This window comes from Teleopsis dalmanni, chromosome 2 (genome assembly GCF_002237135.1).
Source record: "Teleopsis dalmanni isolate 2A chromosome 2, ASM223713v2, whole genome shotgun sequence".
In the NCBI taxonomy this organism is placed as follows: domain Eukaryota; kingdom Metazoa; phylum Arthropoda; class Insecta; order Diptera; family Diopsidae; genus Teleopsis; species Teleopsis dalmanni.
Window position 1 is genome coordinate 130,994,974 of NC_051847.1, and position 22,521 is coordinate 131,017,494.

Here is a 22,521-nt window from a genome sequence, read left to right on the forward strand (position 1 = left end):
ACATGAGTATTTTACACTTACATTATAAAACGTAAGTCAATATATATCATAAAGAATATAAATATGTAGTTATAACGCTGCTGTCTTACGTACTAAATTCGCATATCTAAAATCACTTAAAAATGTCAACAACCGCCTTACAAATAAAAATAATCATAATATAAAATCAGACTTATGTTCCCTACCTATTAATTTAAAAGATCTTTAAATAGATTCAAAATCTTATGACAGAAATAATTTTTTTAAGAATCTTAATACTTTATACGCTTGAATGCTCTGTTTTTAAAAGGCAATGAAGAGTACGTCCAATTTGGGCACGTTCCTACATCACCTAGCACGGAGCCAACTTCACGCACTACCGACTTTGTCTTCCCCCTTTTAGTTTTTTCTGAAATAGCAAATAAGTTTGTCTTACGACTAAAATGGTAAATGGTAATTTTAAAATTAGTATTTATGCAAAAATGTTTATAAACAGAAATTAATACACACATTATTTGGATTTCGCTTTATAAACATATAAAATGCCGCCAAAATGCAAATTTTGCACTTTTATGTGAAACGAAAAAAAAATTAAATAAATAAAAGAGGCAAATTCAAATCATAACAAAAACTAAGCAAAAAATGATGTCAACAATTTATATGAAAATGTATTTTTATGCGGAAAATATTGGATGTGTCAATGGACATACGAGTTCGTAAATATTTTCAGTTCCGGAACGCTACAATCGGTTAGATGTAAATTTCAAATGAAAATTATTAGTTTGTAATTAATAAGAAGTGAATAAGTTAATAGCTACTAAAGTTATAGTCATCTAATACTAAATATATTACAAATATATGAGTTAACAATCGTTTAACTAGAAATTCCAATGAAATTATACCTAAGCTTAATAGAGTTTGTTTTTATTTTGCTAAAATAGCATTTTTGTATAATATAGAAAAATGATTCGATATATGACGACTATATGAGACGCAAACTAATTGAAAATAATAAAAAATTGTTTATATATATATATATGTTCATCCTTTTTTCGAGTCAGCGCAACTGGGCACTTTTACTCTTTGATAGCTGAGGGGACTACAGGGTCCCACCCAACTCATTGACTAATTTATATAAGGGACAAGAATATATTTATAAGCAACAGTACATATGACTTATATAATAATAAGTCAAATAATAATAAATAATTATAAATAATATATAATGATATTAAAACATGAGTATAAATATAAAAATATTATAACGTAAGCATTAAAACTTTTCCTTTCATAGAGAACATAAAAATTTAAATTAAACACCTTTTAAAATAACAACTATTACAAAAAAAAAAAAATTTTCTAAAAAATATACTTTACAAATTAAAATAATTAAACTAAAACAACTAACTGTTATAGTTTTTAAATAAAAAAAATTATATATAAATCAAGTTTACATAATTTTAATGAAATAATTAATTAATTTAGTTAATTAACAAAAAAATTATATGTAAGTGTTACTTCTTAGTATTATATTTATAAACCCAATAACAAATTATATAAATATAGATATAAATATCACACATATAAGCTTATGTTAATTATCTAAAGAGGAAACTGCTATTATATTTAATTGTGAATTACTGACAAATAATAGTCAGTAAGTATTTAATACCATCTATAAAAGCGAATATAAAATTATAATAATATGTATTTTATAATAATATATAATATTAAATATTTTGAAATATATATATGTATATACATGAGACTACATTTTATTTCATACCAAATTAACTTTTCTTAAGAGAGGAATCTTCTTACTGACAGTCATCAGTTGTATAAAAATTAATTGTCAAATTTTAATGACTAATATCTCAAAATGAATATTTCGTCATTAATACAGAATGTAGTTAATTTTCATTTATTGTTTACTAAGTAAAACTAAAAATATGTACTCGTTTATATGTAAGTCAGCATATTATTGAATATCTCTATGCGTCCACATACTAAGACTAAAAAATTAGATGATTTTATAATGACGATGTTGTTTTTTGCTCATCTGCTTTAAGCAACGTGACAACGTTCTCTAATATAAAAAGTATCTAAAAAAATAAATAAATAGAGGCTTGTATTTAGCCTCTATATTGAAATCTGTACTGAAATGAATCAGAGCCGCAATCTGTGAAACAATACAAGAAAAATATCTCTCATATTTAAATAAGGTATTAACAATACTTATTGCTTATTATCTTTTAAGTAGAAAACGATATGACAAATTTGGTTACGAATACAAATACAGTAAAATGTAAAATGCATTTATATGAATTAAAGTAGAAAGTATAATAAGGTATGCTAACAATTAATTTAATTAGAATATTGATGAACCGATATAAATAAATTAGTTCTATTGTATGAAAATGAAGAATATTTATTAAATGACTAATAATTTACTAATAATGCAATTATATAGGTGTAATAAAATTTGAATTTGTATCTCACAAAAATTTAATTGTAATATAGGAGTTATGATAAAAATTATAAAAAATAAAAAAAAATAGATTTAGGGATTATGCACACACTATAGCGTTTATTCTCTATTAAGAAATTTGTCAACTAAAGAAATGTGTATAAGTTTCAGCTCAATAAAGGAGTTCTCCTCTTAAGTCAGAACTGACTTATAACATATAAATATATGATATTTTTATTTTATTCATAATAAAATGTTATATAACTAAAACAGATAAATTAAAATAATAATACACTTTATGTATGGTATAAAAAAAAAATATATTAAAATGTATATAAAATATATTATAATTATATACTTTGAAACTGTTCAGACTGCTCTAAATCAAATAAACTTATGTTTCTAGTTTGCATTAGTGACTAAAGTGTATAAGTGTGTTTTTATCGTTTTCAAGTATTTTCAACATCAAATGATTTTAAAAATAATTATCAGGTTTTTATTTTCTCATTTCAGTTCTTTTAATAAATTTATTTTTCACATAATTACATTCAAAATTTAATGAATTTATATCATTATTTAAGAAAGGTATTGAAAATATTTCATTTAATTTCAGTAGAAGAGAAATGAAAATTAAATTAATTTAAATAAAGTTGAAACAATATTAAATTAAAAATATATGATAAAAATAATATATAATAAAATAAATATAAAACAATGATAATAATAAAAATAAAATAAAATAAACAAACTTAAAAGAAAATAAAAACAATAAATTAAATAATATAATAATAGAAAAAAAAAACAAAATAAAAGCAGAATGAAAATAAAATAAAACTGAAATAAAAACAAAATAAAATACAGATAAAATTGAATTAAAATAAAATAAAATAATAATAGTATAAAAATAATATAATAACAGAAAAAACAAATATCAAAGTAAAATAAAAATATTATGAAAGTAAAATAAAATAATTGAAAAATAATATATTGTATAAAGAATATGAAAATAAAGCAAAAGTAGTAAAAGTAAGATAAAATTCAAATAAATAAAAAAAAAACATAAATAAATAACATAAAAATAATACGAAAATGAAATAAAAATAATATGAAAATAAAATAAAATAATACAAATTTGGAAAAAACTTTAAAAGTAAATATATATAAATAACATATAAATAAAATAAAATAAACCTTAAATTAAATAAAATAATGCAAACTTAAAATAAAATAGCAAAAAAAATGATATAATAATAATGAAATAATAAGATTGAAAATTAATATTTTTAACCAATGTTCTATTCCCTTAGAACTTTAGAATCTAGGTTTAGATTCAAATTAGACTTGCTAGGAATAACTAGGAATAAAAGTGAAACTAAATTTTTAAATTGAACCAAAAAATTTTAAATTTTATGTTGTTTATTTCTATGCACGAAAAAAGATTTAATTCATAAACACACTCATCATTTGTTCAGGTTACTGAAACTAATATTGGGTTTCAATATAAAACCCATTTTAAAATGTATAAAAAAGCTTAAAAACAAAAATCCGTTTTGATCATAAGTGATTTATACCGTGAAAGTATTGATATGTTGTTTAAGTTCAATATTCTGCTGATCTGGACTCAATTATTATTAACAAAAAAAACTAAAAAATAAATTTTGTAATTATATTTACTATAAAATATTTATTGTTTATTTTTCACGCTAGGTGAGAATGAGAAATAAAATTATTACTTTATACAAATTTATACTAAAACTGAACGATAAAAAATATATTATAATCACTGAGTTAAATTTGTAGTGCACTTTAAATGCATTAAACACGGTGTTCTAATTATTTTTTTAAAATTACATAGCCAAAGTACTGACCTCAATAATTAGCTAATGTTTCAAAAGCCAATAAAAATAAACGATTGCGATTTCTACTGCTGTTTTAAATTCGTAGATAATTTAAAAGAATTGCGTTGTGTTATTGGGTAAGGCGCCATTGTATTTTACGAAAGGAATTAACCACACTATTGCCGCCTACCTTGGCCTTAAAGACATGTACGCAATTTTGCCTTTTAACTATATAATAATAAGCAATTCACAACTATTTATCGATTTGTGTTTATGTAGGAGTATTTTAAAAATAATTTAAGTGCTTATAAGAATTTTGAGCACCCGAACACATTATGACTACTAATTTTTTGCATTCATTTATATCCTCCAAGTACTTACATATATTATGTGTTAACGTATATTTTAGTTCTTTTTATACAAGATATTAAGTTATTGACTGCATTACAAATCGTAACGTGCCTTGCACCACACAACAAGGTGCATAGCTGCGGTGTCGATTTGCTTATCCACACAGGAAAACATAAATAAATCCTGTGGCAGTTGTGGTATAAATGAAGTTGCTTTAGAGGATCATAAAAACCGCAGTTGCCTTTTAAGAAACGATATGCGTGTGAACATTTGAGAGTCACGTCGAATAAGTATTTATAAACAAACGAAATAGTCAATAAACAAACAAACAAACCAAAATATTGAAATTAAATTATATTAAATATTTTTGTATTCTTGACATGATATACAGATAATATCATACATTGACACTGCATTAATATTTTCAGTTATTAAGATTTATAAATACATATACTTTTTAAACAGAATTTTTTTTTTTTTTTGCAATAATTTATTTGCTTATGCACTTGACATTTGAGGCATAAACAGCACTGATTGAAATTTTAAATAAACGTCAGCAAAGGTGAAGCGTTCAACAGCCACAACAAACTTAGCTGCTACTGAATACCAACCAATTAGGAAGTTTCAGATTACCAAAGGGTTGTTATGTACTTATTAAATAATATATTATTTGCTTACTTTATATTTAAATTTATTTTTGTTTATTTCTTTAATGCTGTTTAATTCAATTTTAACATTTTTCTTCTTAAAAACTTGTACTCATTTTTACACTTTAATGCGGGCGAAAGGTGTCAAATTTCCGCACTTAACCTGACGCAACAACACTGTTTTGTTAACAATTAAAACTACTAGTTTTACAGCTTTCAGATTTTTTTTAAAATATATTTCTATTTGTACTAAATTTTTTTTAATCTAATTTAAACACACTTTACTTATTACTTAGTTGTGTTTTAAATGTTTATTTCCAATTATAATAATTTACGTACTTATCCGCGCGTCTTAGAACGAGCATGCGCACCTGAACGTTTCAAACTCAACTGACAAAAGTATCTCAGAAACCGCAAACTGTTGCCAACAAACCCTGCTGAGATACTTTATAAATAAATCATTATACTGTATGCGCACACATACAAATTAACTTAAACCGGCAACTTATTTGTTTACATTGCTCTTAGGTTTGATGCAAACATGTTTGATGTTGCATGTGCTTTAAAACACACTAACACTGTGGCTTAAAAACAGGTGAAAATAACTTTGCGCGGGGTTAATCAACTACTGTCTATATTGTGTCGAGCTAATAACTCATAAACTGTACTTAACTTGGCTCTCACGCACCCATACAAAGTTGGTCCAAAGTTATATTGCAACATGTTCGATTGTACGTGTTTTATTATTCTCATACACTAATTACTGAGTTTCATTCATTATTTTCACTTCACTACACGGTACGTAGTGCATTCTTTGATACATTTTTAGCGTATTTATACTAGCACAACACGTCGGCGATTGTATCTCAGCACAAGTCTGACTTTAGATTTGAAAATTATTTGTTTGTATCTTGTTTGGAAATATGGTGTTAATAGTTGGTTTCTTTTATTCGCTCGTTTCGTTATTCACTCTTTGTTTACTTATTATATTTTATTGAAGTTGTCACACCGCATATGTAATTAATTTTTAGTTTGATCTTTTTTGTTATAGTAATTATTAGATAATTGCTATGTCACTATTTGTTAGGTCAGTGTCTCCTTGATACACAATTTGATAGTTTAAGAGGAAAAATGTTATCAAAAAAAAAAAAAGAAAACAAACAATCTTTAAGCTGCTATTGTTTGAGCTGGTTTTTGTTCATAATATTGTCATTTTGTTGACAAGTGAGTATCTTTGAAATGATTACAAATACATCAGATAAATAATTTTAATTCATTTACTTAAAAACAATAGAATTATAAAAATACATACAATTGTATAAAGTAATAGAATTGTGATGTAATCGTATAAAGTAATAGAATATTTTTAAGTGTTTAATGTTTTCCACTATTGTTTAAAAGTAATGAAAGTCATATATAATTATAAGATTTAAATAAACGTAAATAAACTCAAGTTGGTTAAGTTTATATAAGAAAGTAATAATATCTTCCGCGTATAAACAAGACTTGAATTAACTTAAGGTAGTACACCTATCTTCCTACAACTAATATTTATGTGGAACTATATAAGGCCAAAACCAAGAATAACTATTATTTACTTATACATGGACACGGTTTGTTGTGAGCAAGGAGTATTAGATATAAATTTGAAGCCAAAAGTAGTTCGCACTAATTACCTTTAATCACATCATCGGTCAACATTGCAGTGTAGTGTAAATATCTTTATTCTTGAATGTTAAACATTTTGATACTTTTACTTTTAATCTTTTGTACGCTACAAGGCGATTCTTAACTCCAGTCATTTACGGACAATAGCTAGGAACTGTTATTAACACATTCCAATTATTATACATATATGTTAAGTATATTAAAACGTCTTTATTGCTTTTAGAGCTTTCTACCTAATACAAGAAAAAAAAAAGGAATGTAACTTAGACTCAAATTATGGGTAAAAACGATATAAGGTATTCATATCCAAATATTGTAGGCTGCCATCTATCTACATATCTGTCTTCAATAATAGCATGTTCAATTACTTTGCGAATAGAGATCCCCGTTAGAAGTTCTCTCCGGCTAAAACAATTTTAGAATTATTTGTACAATAGTTTCTGTCTTATGAATAATAAAGTTTAAATATAAATAATGAATTTGTTTTAAAACAAGACACGTAAGATGGTATAAAGTACTAGAATATACAAAATAATAATAATATATTCCGGATATTAAATTTTCTTGCATTTCCTGTCCTTAAAACTTTTAAGGATACAGTTTTTTTTATCAAGTACTTCTAAGTAGTGAGGAAAACTTATGTTATGCACTTAAAAATTGTTCTTGATAAGTATTTTATAAAACAATGCCACATTGTCAGTTTATAAAGAATTTCTTTCAAATGATTCACTAAAAAACATTCAATATTGATGACTCACAGAACTAGGCTTTCAAACTGTCTACTCTTTTCACAAAAATATATACAAAAACCGCAATTTATTACACCATTTATATAACTTTGACACACCAGTATTACTTTCATGGGAATAATACTAAAACTACTAAAAAAAATTTAAACGGATTTAAATAAAATTTATTAAATTGTCGGTCAACAGACTTTTCATCTTATATGCGACCACTTAATTCCTATTGTATTTTATTGTAATTTTTTGAACTTCATTGTATGGTCATTTCTAGCCTAAAACCTAAGTTCACATTTATGACAAATTTTATGATCGTCTGGCTGAGACTCATTTATTTTCCTTCTATGCTCGTGCTTTATACGCCACTATTTTCTTTGTGCATCTGAACGGAAATAGTGAACAATCAACAGCACATACACAGTTCATCAGAAAACATCAGAAAATTATCGATATTATTTGGCTTGGTTATCAGTAATTGTTGCGGACAATTATTTGCTTAATCGGCAATTTTCAGAGAAAGTACATAAACATTTTTTGTCTTACGTTTCTTTAGTTAAATAACTTGTTTCCCACACAGCAGAAAAGTTAATTATTATTTACTTTCCAAATATTTAGAAAAAATGTAAATAAAATTTAATGTAATTATTAATTCAATATATTGATATTGTAATTGTTGGATTTCATTGATGTCAACGGAAAAAATTTATAGAAGTTCAATATTTACAATAATTTAGTTTGTAAATTTGAGAAATATGAATTACTTTTTTTGAGTTTTAACACTTAAGTCGAATTTTCCCAAATCTATAGTAGTTAAACAGAAACGTTATCAGCAAAAAAAAAACTACTAGGTTTCTATGAATATTTCTTTCTAAAATCATCATCATCATTTTGGCATCACAGTCCAGGATAGACCATTGCCTCCTTTACAATACGCCTCCATTCATCTCTGCATTTCCCATTCTTTCTGTGTTGTATTATTCTCATCGTTCGTATGTTGTCTTCTACATCTTGTAACCATCTTCGTCGCGGTCGTCCTCTTTTTCTACTCCCCTCTGGCTTTATCTCGAAAATTTTCTTAGTCATTCTTTCGTTACTGGACACGTAGGACGTGTCCATTAAAGCGCAATCTTTGGGCTTTTATGTATCATGTTATAGTTCGGCCTTCGTTCAAGACATTCATGGTTTCAAATTTGTCTGTAAGTTCACCATTTAGGATCTTAGGATGCATTTTCTGTTGAGCTTATCGAAGGCTTATTTAGACTCTATAAATAAACAATGTATGTTAATGTTGAACACATAACACTTCTCGAAAATCTGTGACATAACGAAGAATTGGTCTTTTGTTGAACGACCGGTTCTAAAACGAGATTGATAATTTCCCAGTATTTCTTCTGCGTACATGTTTACTTTTTTATACAATATGTACGAAAATATTTTATAGCGAACATTAAGAAGAGATATACCTCTGTAGTTAGCACAGCTCGTTTTGTCGCCTTTTTTATAGATAGGAACTATTATGCTTGTATACCATTCTTCTGGAATTTTATCTGTTCTCCTGATTTGAAGTATTAATTCATGTATCTGTTTGTGAAGCTCTTCTCCGGCATATTTGATCAGTTCAGCGTTTATAGAATCTTCTCCACACGATTTAAAGTTTTTTAACTTCTCTTGCTTGTTTCGTGTCCTTCAATATAGGTTCTCCTAGCATATTTTCAACTGTCCATACGGTATCAGCAGCGGTTTCGACTTCATTGCTATTCAGCAGATCGCTGAAATAGTTTTTACAAATATTTAAAACTTCTTTTCTATGACTGATCAATTCACCATTTTTATTTTTACAACCTGTCATGTGCGGTTGGAATATGCGCGTATGTTTTCGTAATCTGCGGTACACTAATCTTGTTTAATTTGTTTGAAAATCTTATTCAATGCTTTCTAGTTCTCTTTTCAGAAAATCTTTTTTCTTTTTTCGTATTATTTTATTGTCTTCTTTTCTTTTTTCTTGATATTTAAGCAAATTTGTTCGGATACCATTATCAATGTATATTTTTCTAGCATCGTTTTTTGTTTTGATAATCTCTCTGCATTCTGAATCAAACCATTCATTGATGGAGTGAGTTTTTTGGCCAATAGTTGCGTTTGCTGCACTAACTACGACCTGTTTAATGCCCTGCCACCTTACTGCTACGTCTGATTCTCTTATCGTTTCATTATTTTCTTCTAGTTTGTTTACAATTTTTTCTTGATAAGCGGCTCTTGCAGATTCATTTGTTATGACGGCCTCGACGTTCCAATGTTTCTTATTGTATTCATTTTTTGACGAATACACGCAACAACCAAATAGTGATCTGAGTCACAATTTGCACCCCGGTAAGATCGTACGTCAATAACTGAAGACATATGTCTCTTATCTACTAATATATGATCGATTTGATTGGCATCATTTTGTCCTGGTATTCTCCAGGTTTGCTTATGTGTACGCTTGTGCTGAAAGGATATACTACTTATAAATAATCCTTGGGAGTCGGCAAAGTTACATAGACGTAGATCATTATCGTTATCGGGATAGTTTTCCTGCGACTTGTTGTATTATTGACTGTTCCTTTCCAATCTTTGCGTTGTAGTCGCCGCAAAGTATTTTATTATCATGCCTGCTTATTTTATTGTTCTCATCCTTGTTCTCATCTTCACCGGCGCATAGACCGACAAAATTTATATATTTTGGAATTTCTAAAATCAACAGTGCATCAATTAAATAATTTTGTTTTTTCTTTCAAATTTATTAAAGAACAATATTTGCTACTTAGCGCAACAATATGATAATCACTTGACAATATAGTCTAGAAGTCGTAACTTATTGTATATGTCACTTATTGTAATCTCTTATGTTTCTAAGACGTCAAGGACTGTCGTCAGAAAGAACATATTGTATTTTTGTTACTTTGTTCAATGCAATATTAAAAATATGTTCTTGTTTCTATTAACAGTCTAAATAGTTAAAATAAAAAAATAATTTTTAGACATATTAAATGATGTTTTATGTTAAGAAATTAAAAACAAGATAGTTCTTGACAAGACTGACTATCGATGTTGTACCAGACCGTTTAGGAACTTTATAACGAACTGCTTTCAATTTTCACCTTTTGAGCGTTACACAAGATTTTCTTTAGTAATTCTTGGTACCTAGTATCATTTTACAACCTTCAGGTTTAGGACAACAAATAAAGCTGTAATCGTAGTTTTATCATTTAGGCCGTTTTTAGATAATAAGCCCCATGCCTTGTCTGGCATATTAATTGCTATAGTATGTACAAGGGAAACAATACTATCTTATATACTGAATGAGGCTCAGAATTAATTCAATTTGATCTAAATTGTTGTTTGATTTGAATGCACCCAAAACTTATATAAATACATGTATAGAAATTTTAAGAGAGTCTATAAGTCACACGATAGCATCACTGTTGACAATTGTTACCTTCTAAATAACATAATAAACTAATACTGTATAAACTATCTAAACCAATTAACTATATCATGAAAGTTTTCTACGCTAGTGATGTTTTAAACATGATATTTTTAGCTTTACAATAAAAAAAGAAAATATAATTCTCAAGCTGTGAATGTAAGTACATGATTAATATTAAATCAGTACCGAAACATAACGACAAACTATCTGAAACTCATGGTCTCTAGTGGCAGAACAATCTATTGTGTATCAAGATTTAAGTTTAGATAAATATATATTAATCCAAAATTTTTTTATTTAAACATTCAATTAGTTGACTCAAAAATTAAAAAAAAAAACCTTATATACTCCGAAAATTGGTTTATTATAAATATATCATTTCCTCTGATCGAAATGGGGCTTACAAAATTTGTAGACAATAAAATATATATGAAATAAGTCAGTTTTATACTAGGCTTAGGCGTTAGGTCAACTGTTCTTTATTTGTTCTTTATCAATATTCATTCTTTATTTGAAGAGATTTCAAGATAATTACTTTTTTGTAAATTTAATTTTTTTTAAACAATTTTTTTATTTTTTTTTATTTTTTTATACAAATTCTCAATTTACTGTTTTTACTTTTACTAATAGCATCATTTTTTCTATTTTTCTGAAGTCTAAAAGCAGCCTAAAGCCAAATAAAAAATTAAAATATTTGAGTACATACTTCTAACAGATACTATCCTCATTGCACCATTCAATATTATACAAAAAAAAAATATTACGAAAATATTGCTTCGCATAAAATAAACATTATTAATTTTTTTCCTAATTAATATAATCAACACTTTCTCAAACTTAAGATACACTTTGTGTTAAAAATCTAAGTTGGTCAACGCGGGTAAAGCAACTGAGAAAACATTATGAAATTGTTTACATTTTTGCTAAAATTTATGATGCCGTAGTCATTACTAATGAGATTGGTGTTGGCGTTAATTATATTAATAGTTAAGCATTTAGGTTATAAACAGAAATTAGAATAAAAGTTCAAAAACATATAAATTTAAATTGAAATTTACATTAGACTTCACACCCATTACTTTCACCTTCATCTCCCTCAATTTTAGACAAAGAACAATAAAAATATTTTTTTTATTTTTATTGCCAGTAAAAGTTGACAAATTTTATTAGTAACTTAAGAAAAAAAAACTGAGATACTTAAATGAGCAACAGAAAAGTGTCAAAGACAGTTACAGTGTATGGCGCATTTTTTAGTTATTTTGTTTTTTTTTGATGCTGTTAGAAAGCAATTTGACTTTTACTTTCTTAAGCATGTAAACTAAGTTGAGAACATACAGCTTGTGGGCTTGAAGTGAAGGGGTTTACTTTGTAATTGATAAGAATTCAACTAAGTAAAGTAATTCCTGTGCAGTGTGACTTTTTCAATGTATGACTATAGACTGCATATATCCCATGTTAACAAAATATTTAAGTATACACACCTACAAGATTAAAAATTGATAATTTTAAAGTGGACATGTATTTGTAATAACATTAGTTACAAAGGTAGATCATTTACCAACTTAACCTAAAATTTGAGAGCAATTCATTGCTTTTAGTGTAACAACATATTTGTACAATTGATGCAAGAATAAGAATTGAACAAACAAAAGTGTAATAACAATAAATATTTATTTGTGAAAAGTTCTGTTATATTTGGATTCCATCTTATATTACTTTTCAGATTACCGAAAGGGTAATTCTTAGCAGATTAAATGCTGTAGTGGCTTCACGCAATATCCTTCTGACGAACGGCCCAAATGATCGAAACAGCTCTAAGTAAAAGAGAGTCGACTGGAATGATCATTTTTGATATTTTTTTTGTTGCTTTTGACAAGGTCTGGTATGATGGCCTGATAGTAAAAATGTCTCATCTAGGTGTTCCAGGCAGACTAACTAAGATCATCGGCAGCTTCCTACGTGGGAGGTCCTTTCGCACGAAAATTAATCTCTCGTAAGTCCGATCTATAGAAGCAGGGATTTCTCAGGGATCGCCACTTTCCCCCACTCTTTACAACATTTATACGTCTGATATTTCAATGTTAGGTCCCTCGACTCTGGCGTTATATGCTGAGGATACGTGTGTGCTATACTCAGATATATGTGCTCTCAACATAACCAACACACTTCAAGAGCAAGATTATTTCAAGAGTATTTCCAGAAATGTAAAATATAAATCAATAATGAAAAAACCAAGACTCTGTAAGTTTTTAAGGAGACAGAATCCTGCGAGAGTGAGAGTGCGTGATATGGTAATAAACTGGGAGGATAGCGTTAAATATCTCAGTATCACGCTGGGCAAACGATTCACATGGCTTAAACATATTCAACTGAAAAGAATTAGCTATGCCAAAATTCTTCATCACCTCCAACCGCTATTCCGTAATGCTAAAAAAAGGAAGCTGATATATAACCAAATAATTCGTCCGTCACTTCTATAAGGTTGTGTAGCGTTTAACAAAGCTTCAAACACTACTATTCGCCAGCTATAAATTGCACAAAGTCAGGCTCTGAGAAGATTTCTCAAAGCACCATAGTACATTAGAACGAATGACATCCTCAGGGACCTCAAGATTGATCCCATCAAAAACCATCTCAGAATGGTTACAGGTTCCTCGGGGAGGTATGCAGATCTGAGGTCAATTAATGCTTAGTCTGATGAAGTGATAAACAATAATCGGTCAAGGCGTTAAGAGGGAATTTGAAAATACCTCGAGTTAAGAAAGAATAAAAGTGCTCAAGTGCACTGGATCAATTCAACTAATTGTATTTAAGAATATAAATAATTGCATATAAACTTTAAAAACTGTGTCGTTGCATTTATTATCAAATTTTAAAGTAAATGAAGGGTTGAAATAATTTTATATACAACATATTTTTTATAGAATTTAAATTGATAGACATATTTCAAGAAATATTTTCTGATTTTATATTTAATTAGCTAAGAAATAAAATTCTGTTGTTAATAAATATTCTAAGATCATACCTCTTTGAAATAAGAAAAATGTCTGCATAATTATTTGGCGGCATAGTAAATAAAAGTCTACTGGTAAGTTTACAGAACTACGATAGTTACAAATATAAGTAAAGTATAAATGAGTAAAAACTAACTTATACCGAACATCCACAGACATCTCACCTCATAATCATAAATCACCTTATAAATCACAAGGTAATAAGGAAATAATAATATTATAATTAACATGTCTTGTGAGGCTGAAGACGTTTTTTGTGACGCTACCTATAGAAATTTCGTTTTATTTTTTTTTGTTCATTATCTATACCAGTAGAATGCAATAACTGTGCAACCAATAAATCATTGAACAGTTATTAGTACAAGGCTCACTATATTTGTTATTATAATAAATAACATAATAAAAATAAAATCAAATAAATTTATTCATATATTTAAAGTTTAAGTATTTATTAGCACTCATTTTACCATATAGGATCAATACCAGACAGTGAACGTCAGCTATTTAAATGAACATAATTCATTTAAATCAACCATCAAAAATGTAATTACTTAAGTAGAGTTACTATCTTGTTGACATAAACTTCACAGAAATAATTGTGTTTCAACTTAATATAGTTATACTTCCTTATGTTTCAATAATTCAATTGGCTAGGATGCAAATTCAATTTAATATTACGAACAATTAACTTTCATAATTAACAATTACGTACAGTACGCAACACAATATCGTTGTTGTTACAAATTTTTTTATTTTGTATATAGTGTTTGCATGTGCCTTGTTGCTTTTTGTTTTCTCGTGCCTGTTGAGCACACTTGTCTTCAATTCAACTCTAATGTGTAAATTAGACAGTAAAAAAGAAAAAAATAAAATATAATAAACAACGGTACACGTGATAATGCCAACAGTAACCAGTTAAAAAATGAGCAATTTTTATGTTGAGTTCCATTATTGGGTCATAATTTATTACTTATGTTTGGTTCATCTAAAACATTAAGAACAATTTTTCGTGTGTTTCTTGTTGACTATAACCCGCATTACTACTATTTCCTTTAGAAGATCAATTTATATCTCTTTATTTTCTATTTGAGAATATCTCATCTTGTTCATTAGGTACTCATAAATAGAGAATATTCTGCATCTATCATCGTCTGATTTTTTTTCTTCCCCAGATTTCAGAAAAACGAACTACTACCATTATCGTCCATTAAAAAAATATTTTATCAAATATGAAAAAGAACAACTGTTCTGTTCTAAATACAAGAAAAGTGAAAGATGAAACGGGGAAGAGACAATAATTTTTTAAATATTATATATATTTTTATTATTATTAAAAAAAAAATTAAAAACTCACCTCATTTGAGCTTTCAGCCTTGTTGGCATCCTTAGCTTCATCATTTTTCTTAGGTTTTGTTTCGTTATTTTGTTTACTTTTATTTAAATTATTTTTCTTTGGTTTAATTAATTTCGTTTTGTTCGTTGGAGTTTTCGTCGTAAAATTTTTACTTTTTGTTTCATTCAATGGTTTTGTTTGTAGAACTTGTAATTCCTTTTTAAGGTGCCCAATATTTCGTTCCTTGGTTTTTAATTCCTCTAGCTGCAAACATAAAAAAATATATTAACATAAAAATAAAATTGCTTTATTCTTAAAACTATGCTTATATAAAAATCGTATAATCTGTATTTTTTTTTTTACGGAGAATGTTTGATAAATCCATGGTAAGTAGGAGTCGATTTTTTTTAGTATCTCTTAACACATCAGTCAATATGTTCTTAAAGTGATTAATAATACAAAAACTTAACTCAGCAGGAGTAATACATTCGTTTACATTACATTCTCTAACATTTTTTTTTTCCTTTGAAATAAGTTTCAATTTCAGCTAACATTTTCTATGGTGCATTGAACCAAGTCTTATTCTTTGGAGAATTCATTCTCTGCAGTTAGTAGTTGTTGAGAGCCAGATCGGAAGTATATAACAGGTGAAAAAACAAAAGTACAATATGGTCAATTTTATAATTTCTGTAATCCTTTTATAAAATGATGCATTCATTGTCTCGGTGAAAGAAAATTTTTTGTTCCTTAATTTGGAGTAGTTTCAATATATATTTATAGTAAGTTGAATAAAAACTTCGAATAGGTTTTTATGATCATAAACAATTCAAACTTTTACATAACTTTAAAGAATTGATAGACCATGGGATATGACAAGAAGTATCATAGACGGCTTTGATTAATTCGTCTGAAATTCAAGATATTTATGTAAGTAGCGAATGTATACGTATCATTCGGTTAAGTTTTTATTCAAACTAAATAGTAATAGAGTCCAGAGTTAAATGTAATTTTTATATTATTAAACTTTCTTCAACAAAAACTCAAAATGAGTAATTAATTTTTTAATCATTAAATCATTTTGTTATTCAAACAGTAATATAAAGAATGGTTACTGCAGTTTTGCGCTCTTTTTGCCGCAAAAGGTATTTCTGCATACCATGAAGGCATGTAATGCAGACAGTCAAATCACAATTTTTAACAAAAATTTTTCACATATCTTAAATTTGATTATAGTCAATTTCAAAATATTTACATAATTTTTGGATATTTGTCATATAACATACAATTTGGTTCTATCGGATAGTAAATTCTTAAATAACTTCATTGATGATTATTATGTTCTTCTTAAAGTTAGCGTGGAATAAGCACCAATTTTGTCAAAATGCAATCTAATGCAATGCAGTTTATGCGTTTAAGTCAGATATGGGTACTTTTAGATACACTTAATAAGTCAAAGACGAAGAAAGTGCTAGTGAGGGAAATTTCTTTCAAAATCAAGGTAAAGATTTGTTTACATTTTTTTTTGTTATTTTGCATTAAATAGTTTTAATTAAAAATAATTTTATCTTATATTTTAAAAATTTTTTCCAGTTACCACAAAGAGAAGTGCGATTAGCACTAAGTTTACTGGATGTAATTCAAAATATCAATGTTTATAAAGAATTTTTTGCGAATTTGTGCTGTACTAAATTTAAACGAAAACGCAAACGTAAGCCACTTGCAGATTGCAAAACCTATAAAGCCGAAAAGGAAAATTACAGAGAGAAACTGAAAAAGTGACAGAAAACTATTTCAAAAACAAACGTTAAATCTAAGAGCTCAGAATCAATCAATTTGGAGAAAAAATAAATATGGACTCACAAAGCAACTTGTAACTAAAGTAGGAAATCGTAGACGTAGAGATCGGAACACGGTTAATGAGAAATTGATCCAGAAATACAAGCAAATAAAGATACGTAAGCCGAAAAGAAAAAAATCACAAAAAAATTGCATCCAATGAATCGAGTAACAATTTTTGCAACTGTCAAGGACTGACATTAAGCGAAGTAAACTTCAAGAAAACGTAAACATTGGATAATATTTACTACAACTGATAATGAAATGTAGAACCTATTAAAACCAAACGCCTTAAACTCAATGTATTAGGGAAACCAGTGACATCCATCAACAATTGCAAAACTAATATTAACGAAGGACAAATTTTATGTGAAATGAATCTCGAAGGAGAGGACGTCATGGAGCAACATTTTACTCAAATCCATAAAATTAAAAATTTTGGAACATACGATGTTGATGCGAAAATAGGCATAGATATGAAATCGATGTACACTTCCCCAAGGAATATTCAGACCAGTATGAAAGAAGATACGCTTAAATCTATACGCCTAATAAAAAGTAAACCTATAATGGTTGAAAGCATAAATAATTCCAAAAATTTCTTTGTGCAAAAACGTATTGAAGAACAATTCTAAATCAATTACGATAAATATAAACGATTGGAGCTCCGAAAAATTTATACTATTATATTATAAATATATGAATATATAAGTATATAAATATTAAAGCGTTGAATTTACAAAGTTACTATTTGTACTATTGATTACAGCACCAGTAAATAGTAAAGTAGTAATATAGGACAATTTGTAGCTTACTCGAGCAATAACAACTATATCAGGTTTGATCCTCTAACTTGGCATATTTAAATTATTTAAAATTTATATCATCTATCAACTGTGTTCCATAAAAGCATGTTTTTAAGAAATACTATTATAGATTAACTCAGGAACAATAAACATTGTTGAAAAGATGTATGAATTAAGGATGTATGAAAAACAGAACACTACGACATTGCAAAGTGAAATAACAGATAACAAATATATTAGTTTTCGATATCCTGCTGTCTCTTCTATAATAACAATATTTTTTTTTATAAAATATAAAAAAAATTAATTTTATTTTGTCTTTCAATACAATTATGTATTAGAATTATAGAAGATATGTTCAACAGAGTGAAGGTAAGAGTAGGTACCTATTAAAATATTAAACCTCTTCACCAGCTCAGCATTATATATCAATCTAGCCTAACTTTTTCATTTTTTGAAATGAAAATTATATTTAGAGGTTAGAGCCTGAGACTGCAACTTGCATATATGTCAAAATAACCAAGGACAATTGACTGTCTCTAGTGACGTCATATAAATTGAACGATAAAAGTGCGGTTTTCTTATTATATACATATATCTCGAAATGATATCATAATTATTGTTAATAAATATACATATAAATATATTTTTAATAATATATAATATTTATAATAAATATATAGTATTACTAATATATAGTATTTGTTATAGTATTTAATTTTAAAGTCTGATATCTACATATGACACATAGGTTATTAATTTATCGCATAATATATAATAAGTAGTTGTAAGTTAATTACGTTAAAGCCAAATCGTCATTAAGCCAAAATCTCATTAAAGAATTTAATATATTTTTATTTTGATATTATGAGTTTAATATATGTTAATAATCTAAAACTTTTCTGTATAATATATTTTTACTTATTTTATTTTATTTATGAGTTAACTTTAAAATTAATTTTAAATATCTGTAAAATATATTTTTCTAGTTAAAATGTATTTTAATAAATTTTTTAAACTTTTCATCATTTTTAACTCATGATTATTAGTGAATTTTTTTAAAGAGAAATTGAGAAGTCTAATAAACTGCAAGTATATTTTTGTAAATTATTTATATACAACTAAGGTACAACCTCCATCCTGTCCTGCAACAAATATTACGTAGAAAAGAAAAAGAATCTTTATGCACACACGCCCTCAGTAACTTTAAGTCTCAAATCAAAACTACTGAAACCATTGATTAGAGTAATGCAAAATGCCTAAAGCATTTTAGTATTTTTTGTACTAAATCCACAAAAAGAAAACCTATCAAACTTCATTCATAAGATCGTGAGAATCAAGACCAAATACATAGCAACAAGTTGCTAGAGATGCGCTTATGCTGTGCAACATACGAAAGGTACAAGCATAAGAACGGTGAGTCATGAAGACGTAAAATGATAAAAAAAAATAAAAAAAAAATATTAATTTAATAGTTGTATTCTTTCTGGTTTCCTAAAATAATTTGTATAGAACGTGCGTTCTTTCAATGCTTAAGATAAGCTAACAAGAATTTGTTGTTGTTAAACTTAATATGAATTACAGTGCATTAGTTTAACATAATTTGTGTTGCAGTCATAAATAATGTTAACCTAAAGAACAAATTGATTAAGGTTAGGTAAATGCATTTACCATGTTTGATTGTAATGAGTTCTTCTCCGTTTTTTATCAGATGCATGAAATTTAAAACATAAATAAGCATTATTAAATAATAATTAAGGTTACTCAACAACTTAGATTTGAAGTGTTAGAATTGTATAAAATAAATAACAGATGATACTGCACTAAAATTATATGTGTATACAATTGCTTCTCAATTCCCACATATCAAGATATCATATTGAAAGCATTATAGTTCAAATAATTTGAGTTTAATATAGTATAACTATTATAGAAAATAAATTAAAATACAATTAATATAAAAGTTTTACAAATTTTGTCACGACAACTTGTCACTTTAAATTGGCGCTATAGAAATTTTTAATATAGAAAAAAACTAATCGTTTTGAAACGATAACGGCTCTTTGGTAATTTAATTTATAGTAGAGGAATAATTGCAGACTTTCTCAACTATTCTCTTTCTTTGAAACATGTTATCACTATCTACTAACTATCTCATCAACTGCAACCTTAATCAACTTTCCAAGCTGTTAACTATGATAAAGCTTTAGGCTGTAAGAGGTTGAAATGCGTCTCAAACAGCCTTTCCGATCAAAATGTTAACCTCGTCCTTCTCGTCAGTACTCCCTGTTACCAGAAAAGAGGCTCTTGCGACCGAGTTGACAACGGTATATCAATATAAACATCCAAGCATAGTAGGAAATGACTATGCCTTGCCATCAAACTATGGATATTGAAGGTTGATAGCCTACGATCTCTGAAACCACAATTATCAATAAAAAAAACAAACTGGACTGACTTTTTGGTGACGAACATTGGCATACGGAAAAGGACCCGATTTGCTAAGTGAAATGTGCGTACACTAGTTCAAAATCACTTGGAGGAAGGGTACTCCAGGAGAGTACTTCACAAAACTGGGAAATTGTTTAACAAATAAGAGCAAGTAGCACGAAATAGAAACCGTTGGAAAACTTTTGTTGAGCCCTTAAGCTCCTAATAGAATATAGAATAATAATAACTTAAGCTAATTAAATTATTAATTATATAATTAACTAAAGTTAATTTATATAGATATATATATTTAAAGTCCTTTTCTCTAAGTCTTTAAAAGAGATATACTCAAAAGGGTCAAAGTGTAATTAAACCAACGCTTTGATCTTAAAATATAAACAATATTAGGAATTCTCCTACAAAAAATAACAATCGAAATAAAAACTAAAATTCCTTAAAAAACAAAACCGACTTTTAGTTTATATAGTTTTTAAATTTTTAATGAACCCTTATGAAAGATAAATGCAAAGAAATTAAGGAATAATGAAAATAAATCTTGAAATTGTGATTTCAAAATATTAAATAAGTTCTGTTAGTAGATGTGTTTGCTTCATGGGACTACTAACTTTAATATCATTATTATTATTAAAATAATTTATCTACCCCTCTATATTTAATGTATGCAAACTCACTTTCGGAACCGAATAAACGGCTTCTCCCCACATCTTAGCTTCTTATTTTGATTATGTACCATCGTGGTACACCCTATTTTTATCTTTAGGTAAGAAAGGAATAAAAAATCTTTTTTATTTAGGTTATTCATACGAATATGCTTTTGTTACTGTGCACCCGTTATTATGCTTTTTGAAACTGAAAATGACATAAAATACTGAGCACTCTGCCTAATGAATGACATAGATCTTTAACTAAATCTCAATTTTTGACGTTCATGCAGATTTTGGATGTTTTTTACGAGGTCGTCTTTACAATTTGTGCAATCACTTTGAAACAACAAATCTGCTCAACTCTAAATTTTTTTGTTATTAAAGAAAAACAGTTTTAGATCTATTATTTAGTAATAGATGATGCATCGAGAACTTATTCAATAGTATAGTAGTCGTATATGAACTTGCATGAAATTTGTGTACGTTATTTTGTTTTCTCTTCTTTAAATGCCTAAGAACTTATTTTAAACATAAACTTACCAAACGTGATATTTCAGTTTTGGCAGATTTAGTTAATTGAGTCAATCGGATTTCATAAGAATCTTTTAATGTGCGCATATCAGCTGCTTTACGTCTATCAGCGTCGCAATTAATCTGGAAAATTTATTGTTTTCGTTTTTTTTTAATTGATTAATTCATTTTCTTTGAGATTGACAACAACGCAAATACAATAACAAATACGTCCAAATGTTGTAAATCAGTAGGACGTGAAACATTTGTTCAACAAATTCACAAAAATGCTGCTACATGCAATGTTAGTGCGAAAAACAATGGCAAATTCAAATATAAACAAATCAGAGAACGATTAAATCTTATGTTAATAAAAACAAATATGCATTAATAAATTGCTATAAAAAAATAAAAATTATTTAGAATTTTTTTTTGCTATCTTACAGTAGCCAAAGTAATCTGCTTTTTTTTTGTTAGTTAAGTTTTAATTTAATTAATGTACTTTTTCACACGAGCTCTCTTTAACTACACTTGTGTATTGTTTTAAGTAACATAACATCGACTGACAACGACTGTCAATAATTGAGTAATAAAAATATTTGCCCGTTGCTGTCAATTTTGCAAATATGACGGTGTAAAACTGACATAAGCTATCCTCCTATTCGATTGTAACCTTTTAGTTTGCATTACAACAACAAACAATGCAAAAGAATTTCATTAACAAATTGTATGCATGATGGCATCTCATTAATGTTATACTTCTCC

General features: G+C 27.2%; 2 protein-coding genes across 4 annotated transcripts in view; one reads left to right on the forward strand and one right to left on the reverse strand.

Moving 5' to 3' along the window:
- LOC119678331 (nucleoporin nup211-like) overlaps window positions 1-22,521 on the reverse strand; it is a 41,791-nt gene that overhangs the window by 14,441 nt on the left and 4,829 nt on the right. For 2 of the 3 annotated variants that reach the window (XM_038090100.1, XM_038090099.1), the window contains exons 3-4: window positions 21,787-21,900; window positions 15,531-15,773 (exon numbers count right to left, since the gene is read on the reverse strand). In XM_038090100.1, the coding sequence (XP_037946028.1) occupies window positions 15,531-15,773; window positions 21,787-21,900 (357 nt within the window). Of the gene's footprint in view, window positions 1-15,384; window positions 15,430-15,530; window positions 15,774-21,786; window positions 21,901-22,521 lie in introns of those variants that run through there. The other variant, XM_038090101.1, reaches the window with a different exon arrangement.
- LOC119678332 lies at window positions 14,165-18,036 on the forward strand. Its single transcript, XM_038090102.1, has 3 exons — window positions 14,165-14,250; window positions 16,860-17,007; window positions 17,100-18,036. The coding sequence occupies exons 2-3, from the start codon at window positions 16,891-16,893 to the stop codon at window positions 17,286-17,288; spliced, it is 306 nt and encodes a 101-aa protein (XP_037946030.1). The 5' UTR covers window positions 14,165-14,250; window positions 16,860-16,890; the 3' UTR covers window positions 17,289-18,036.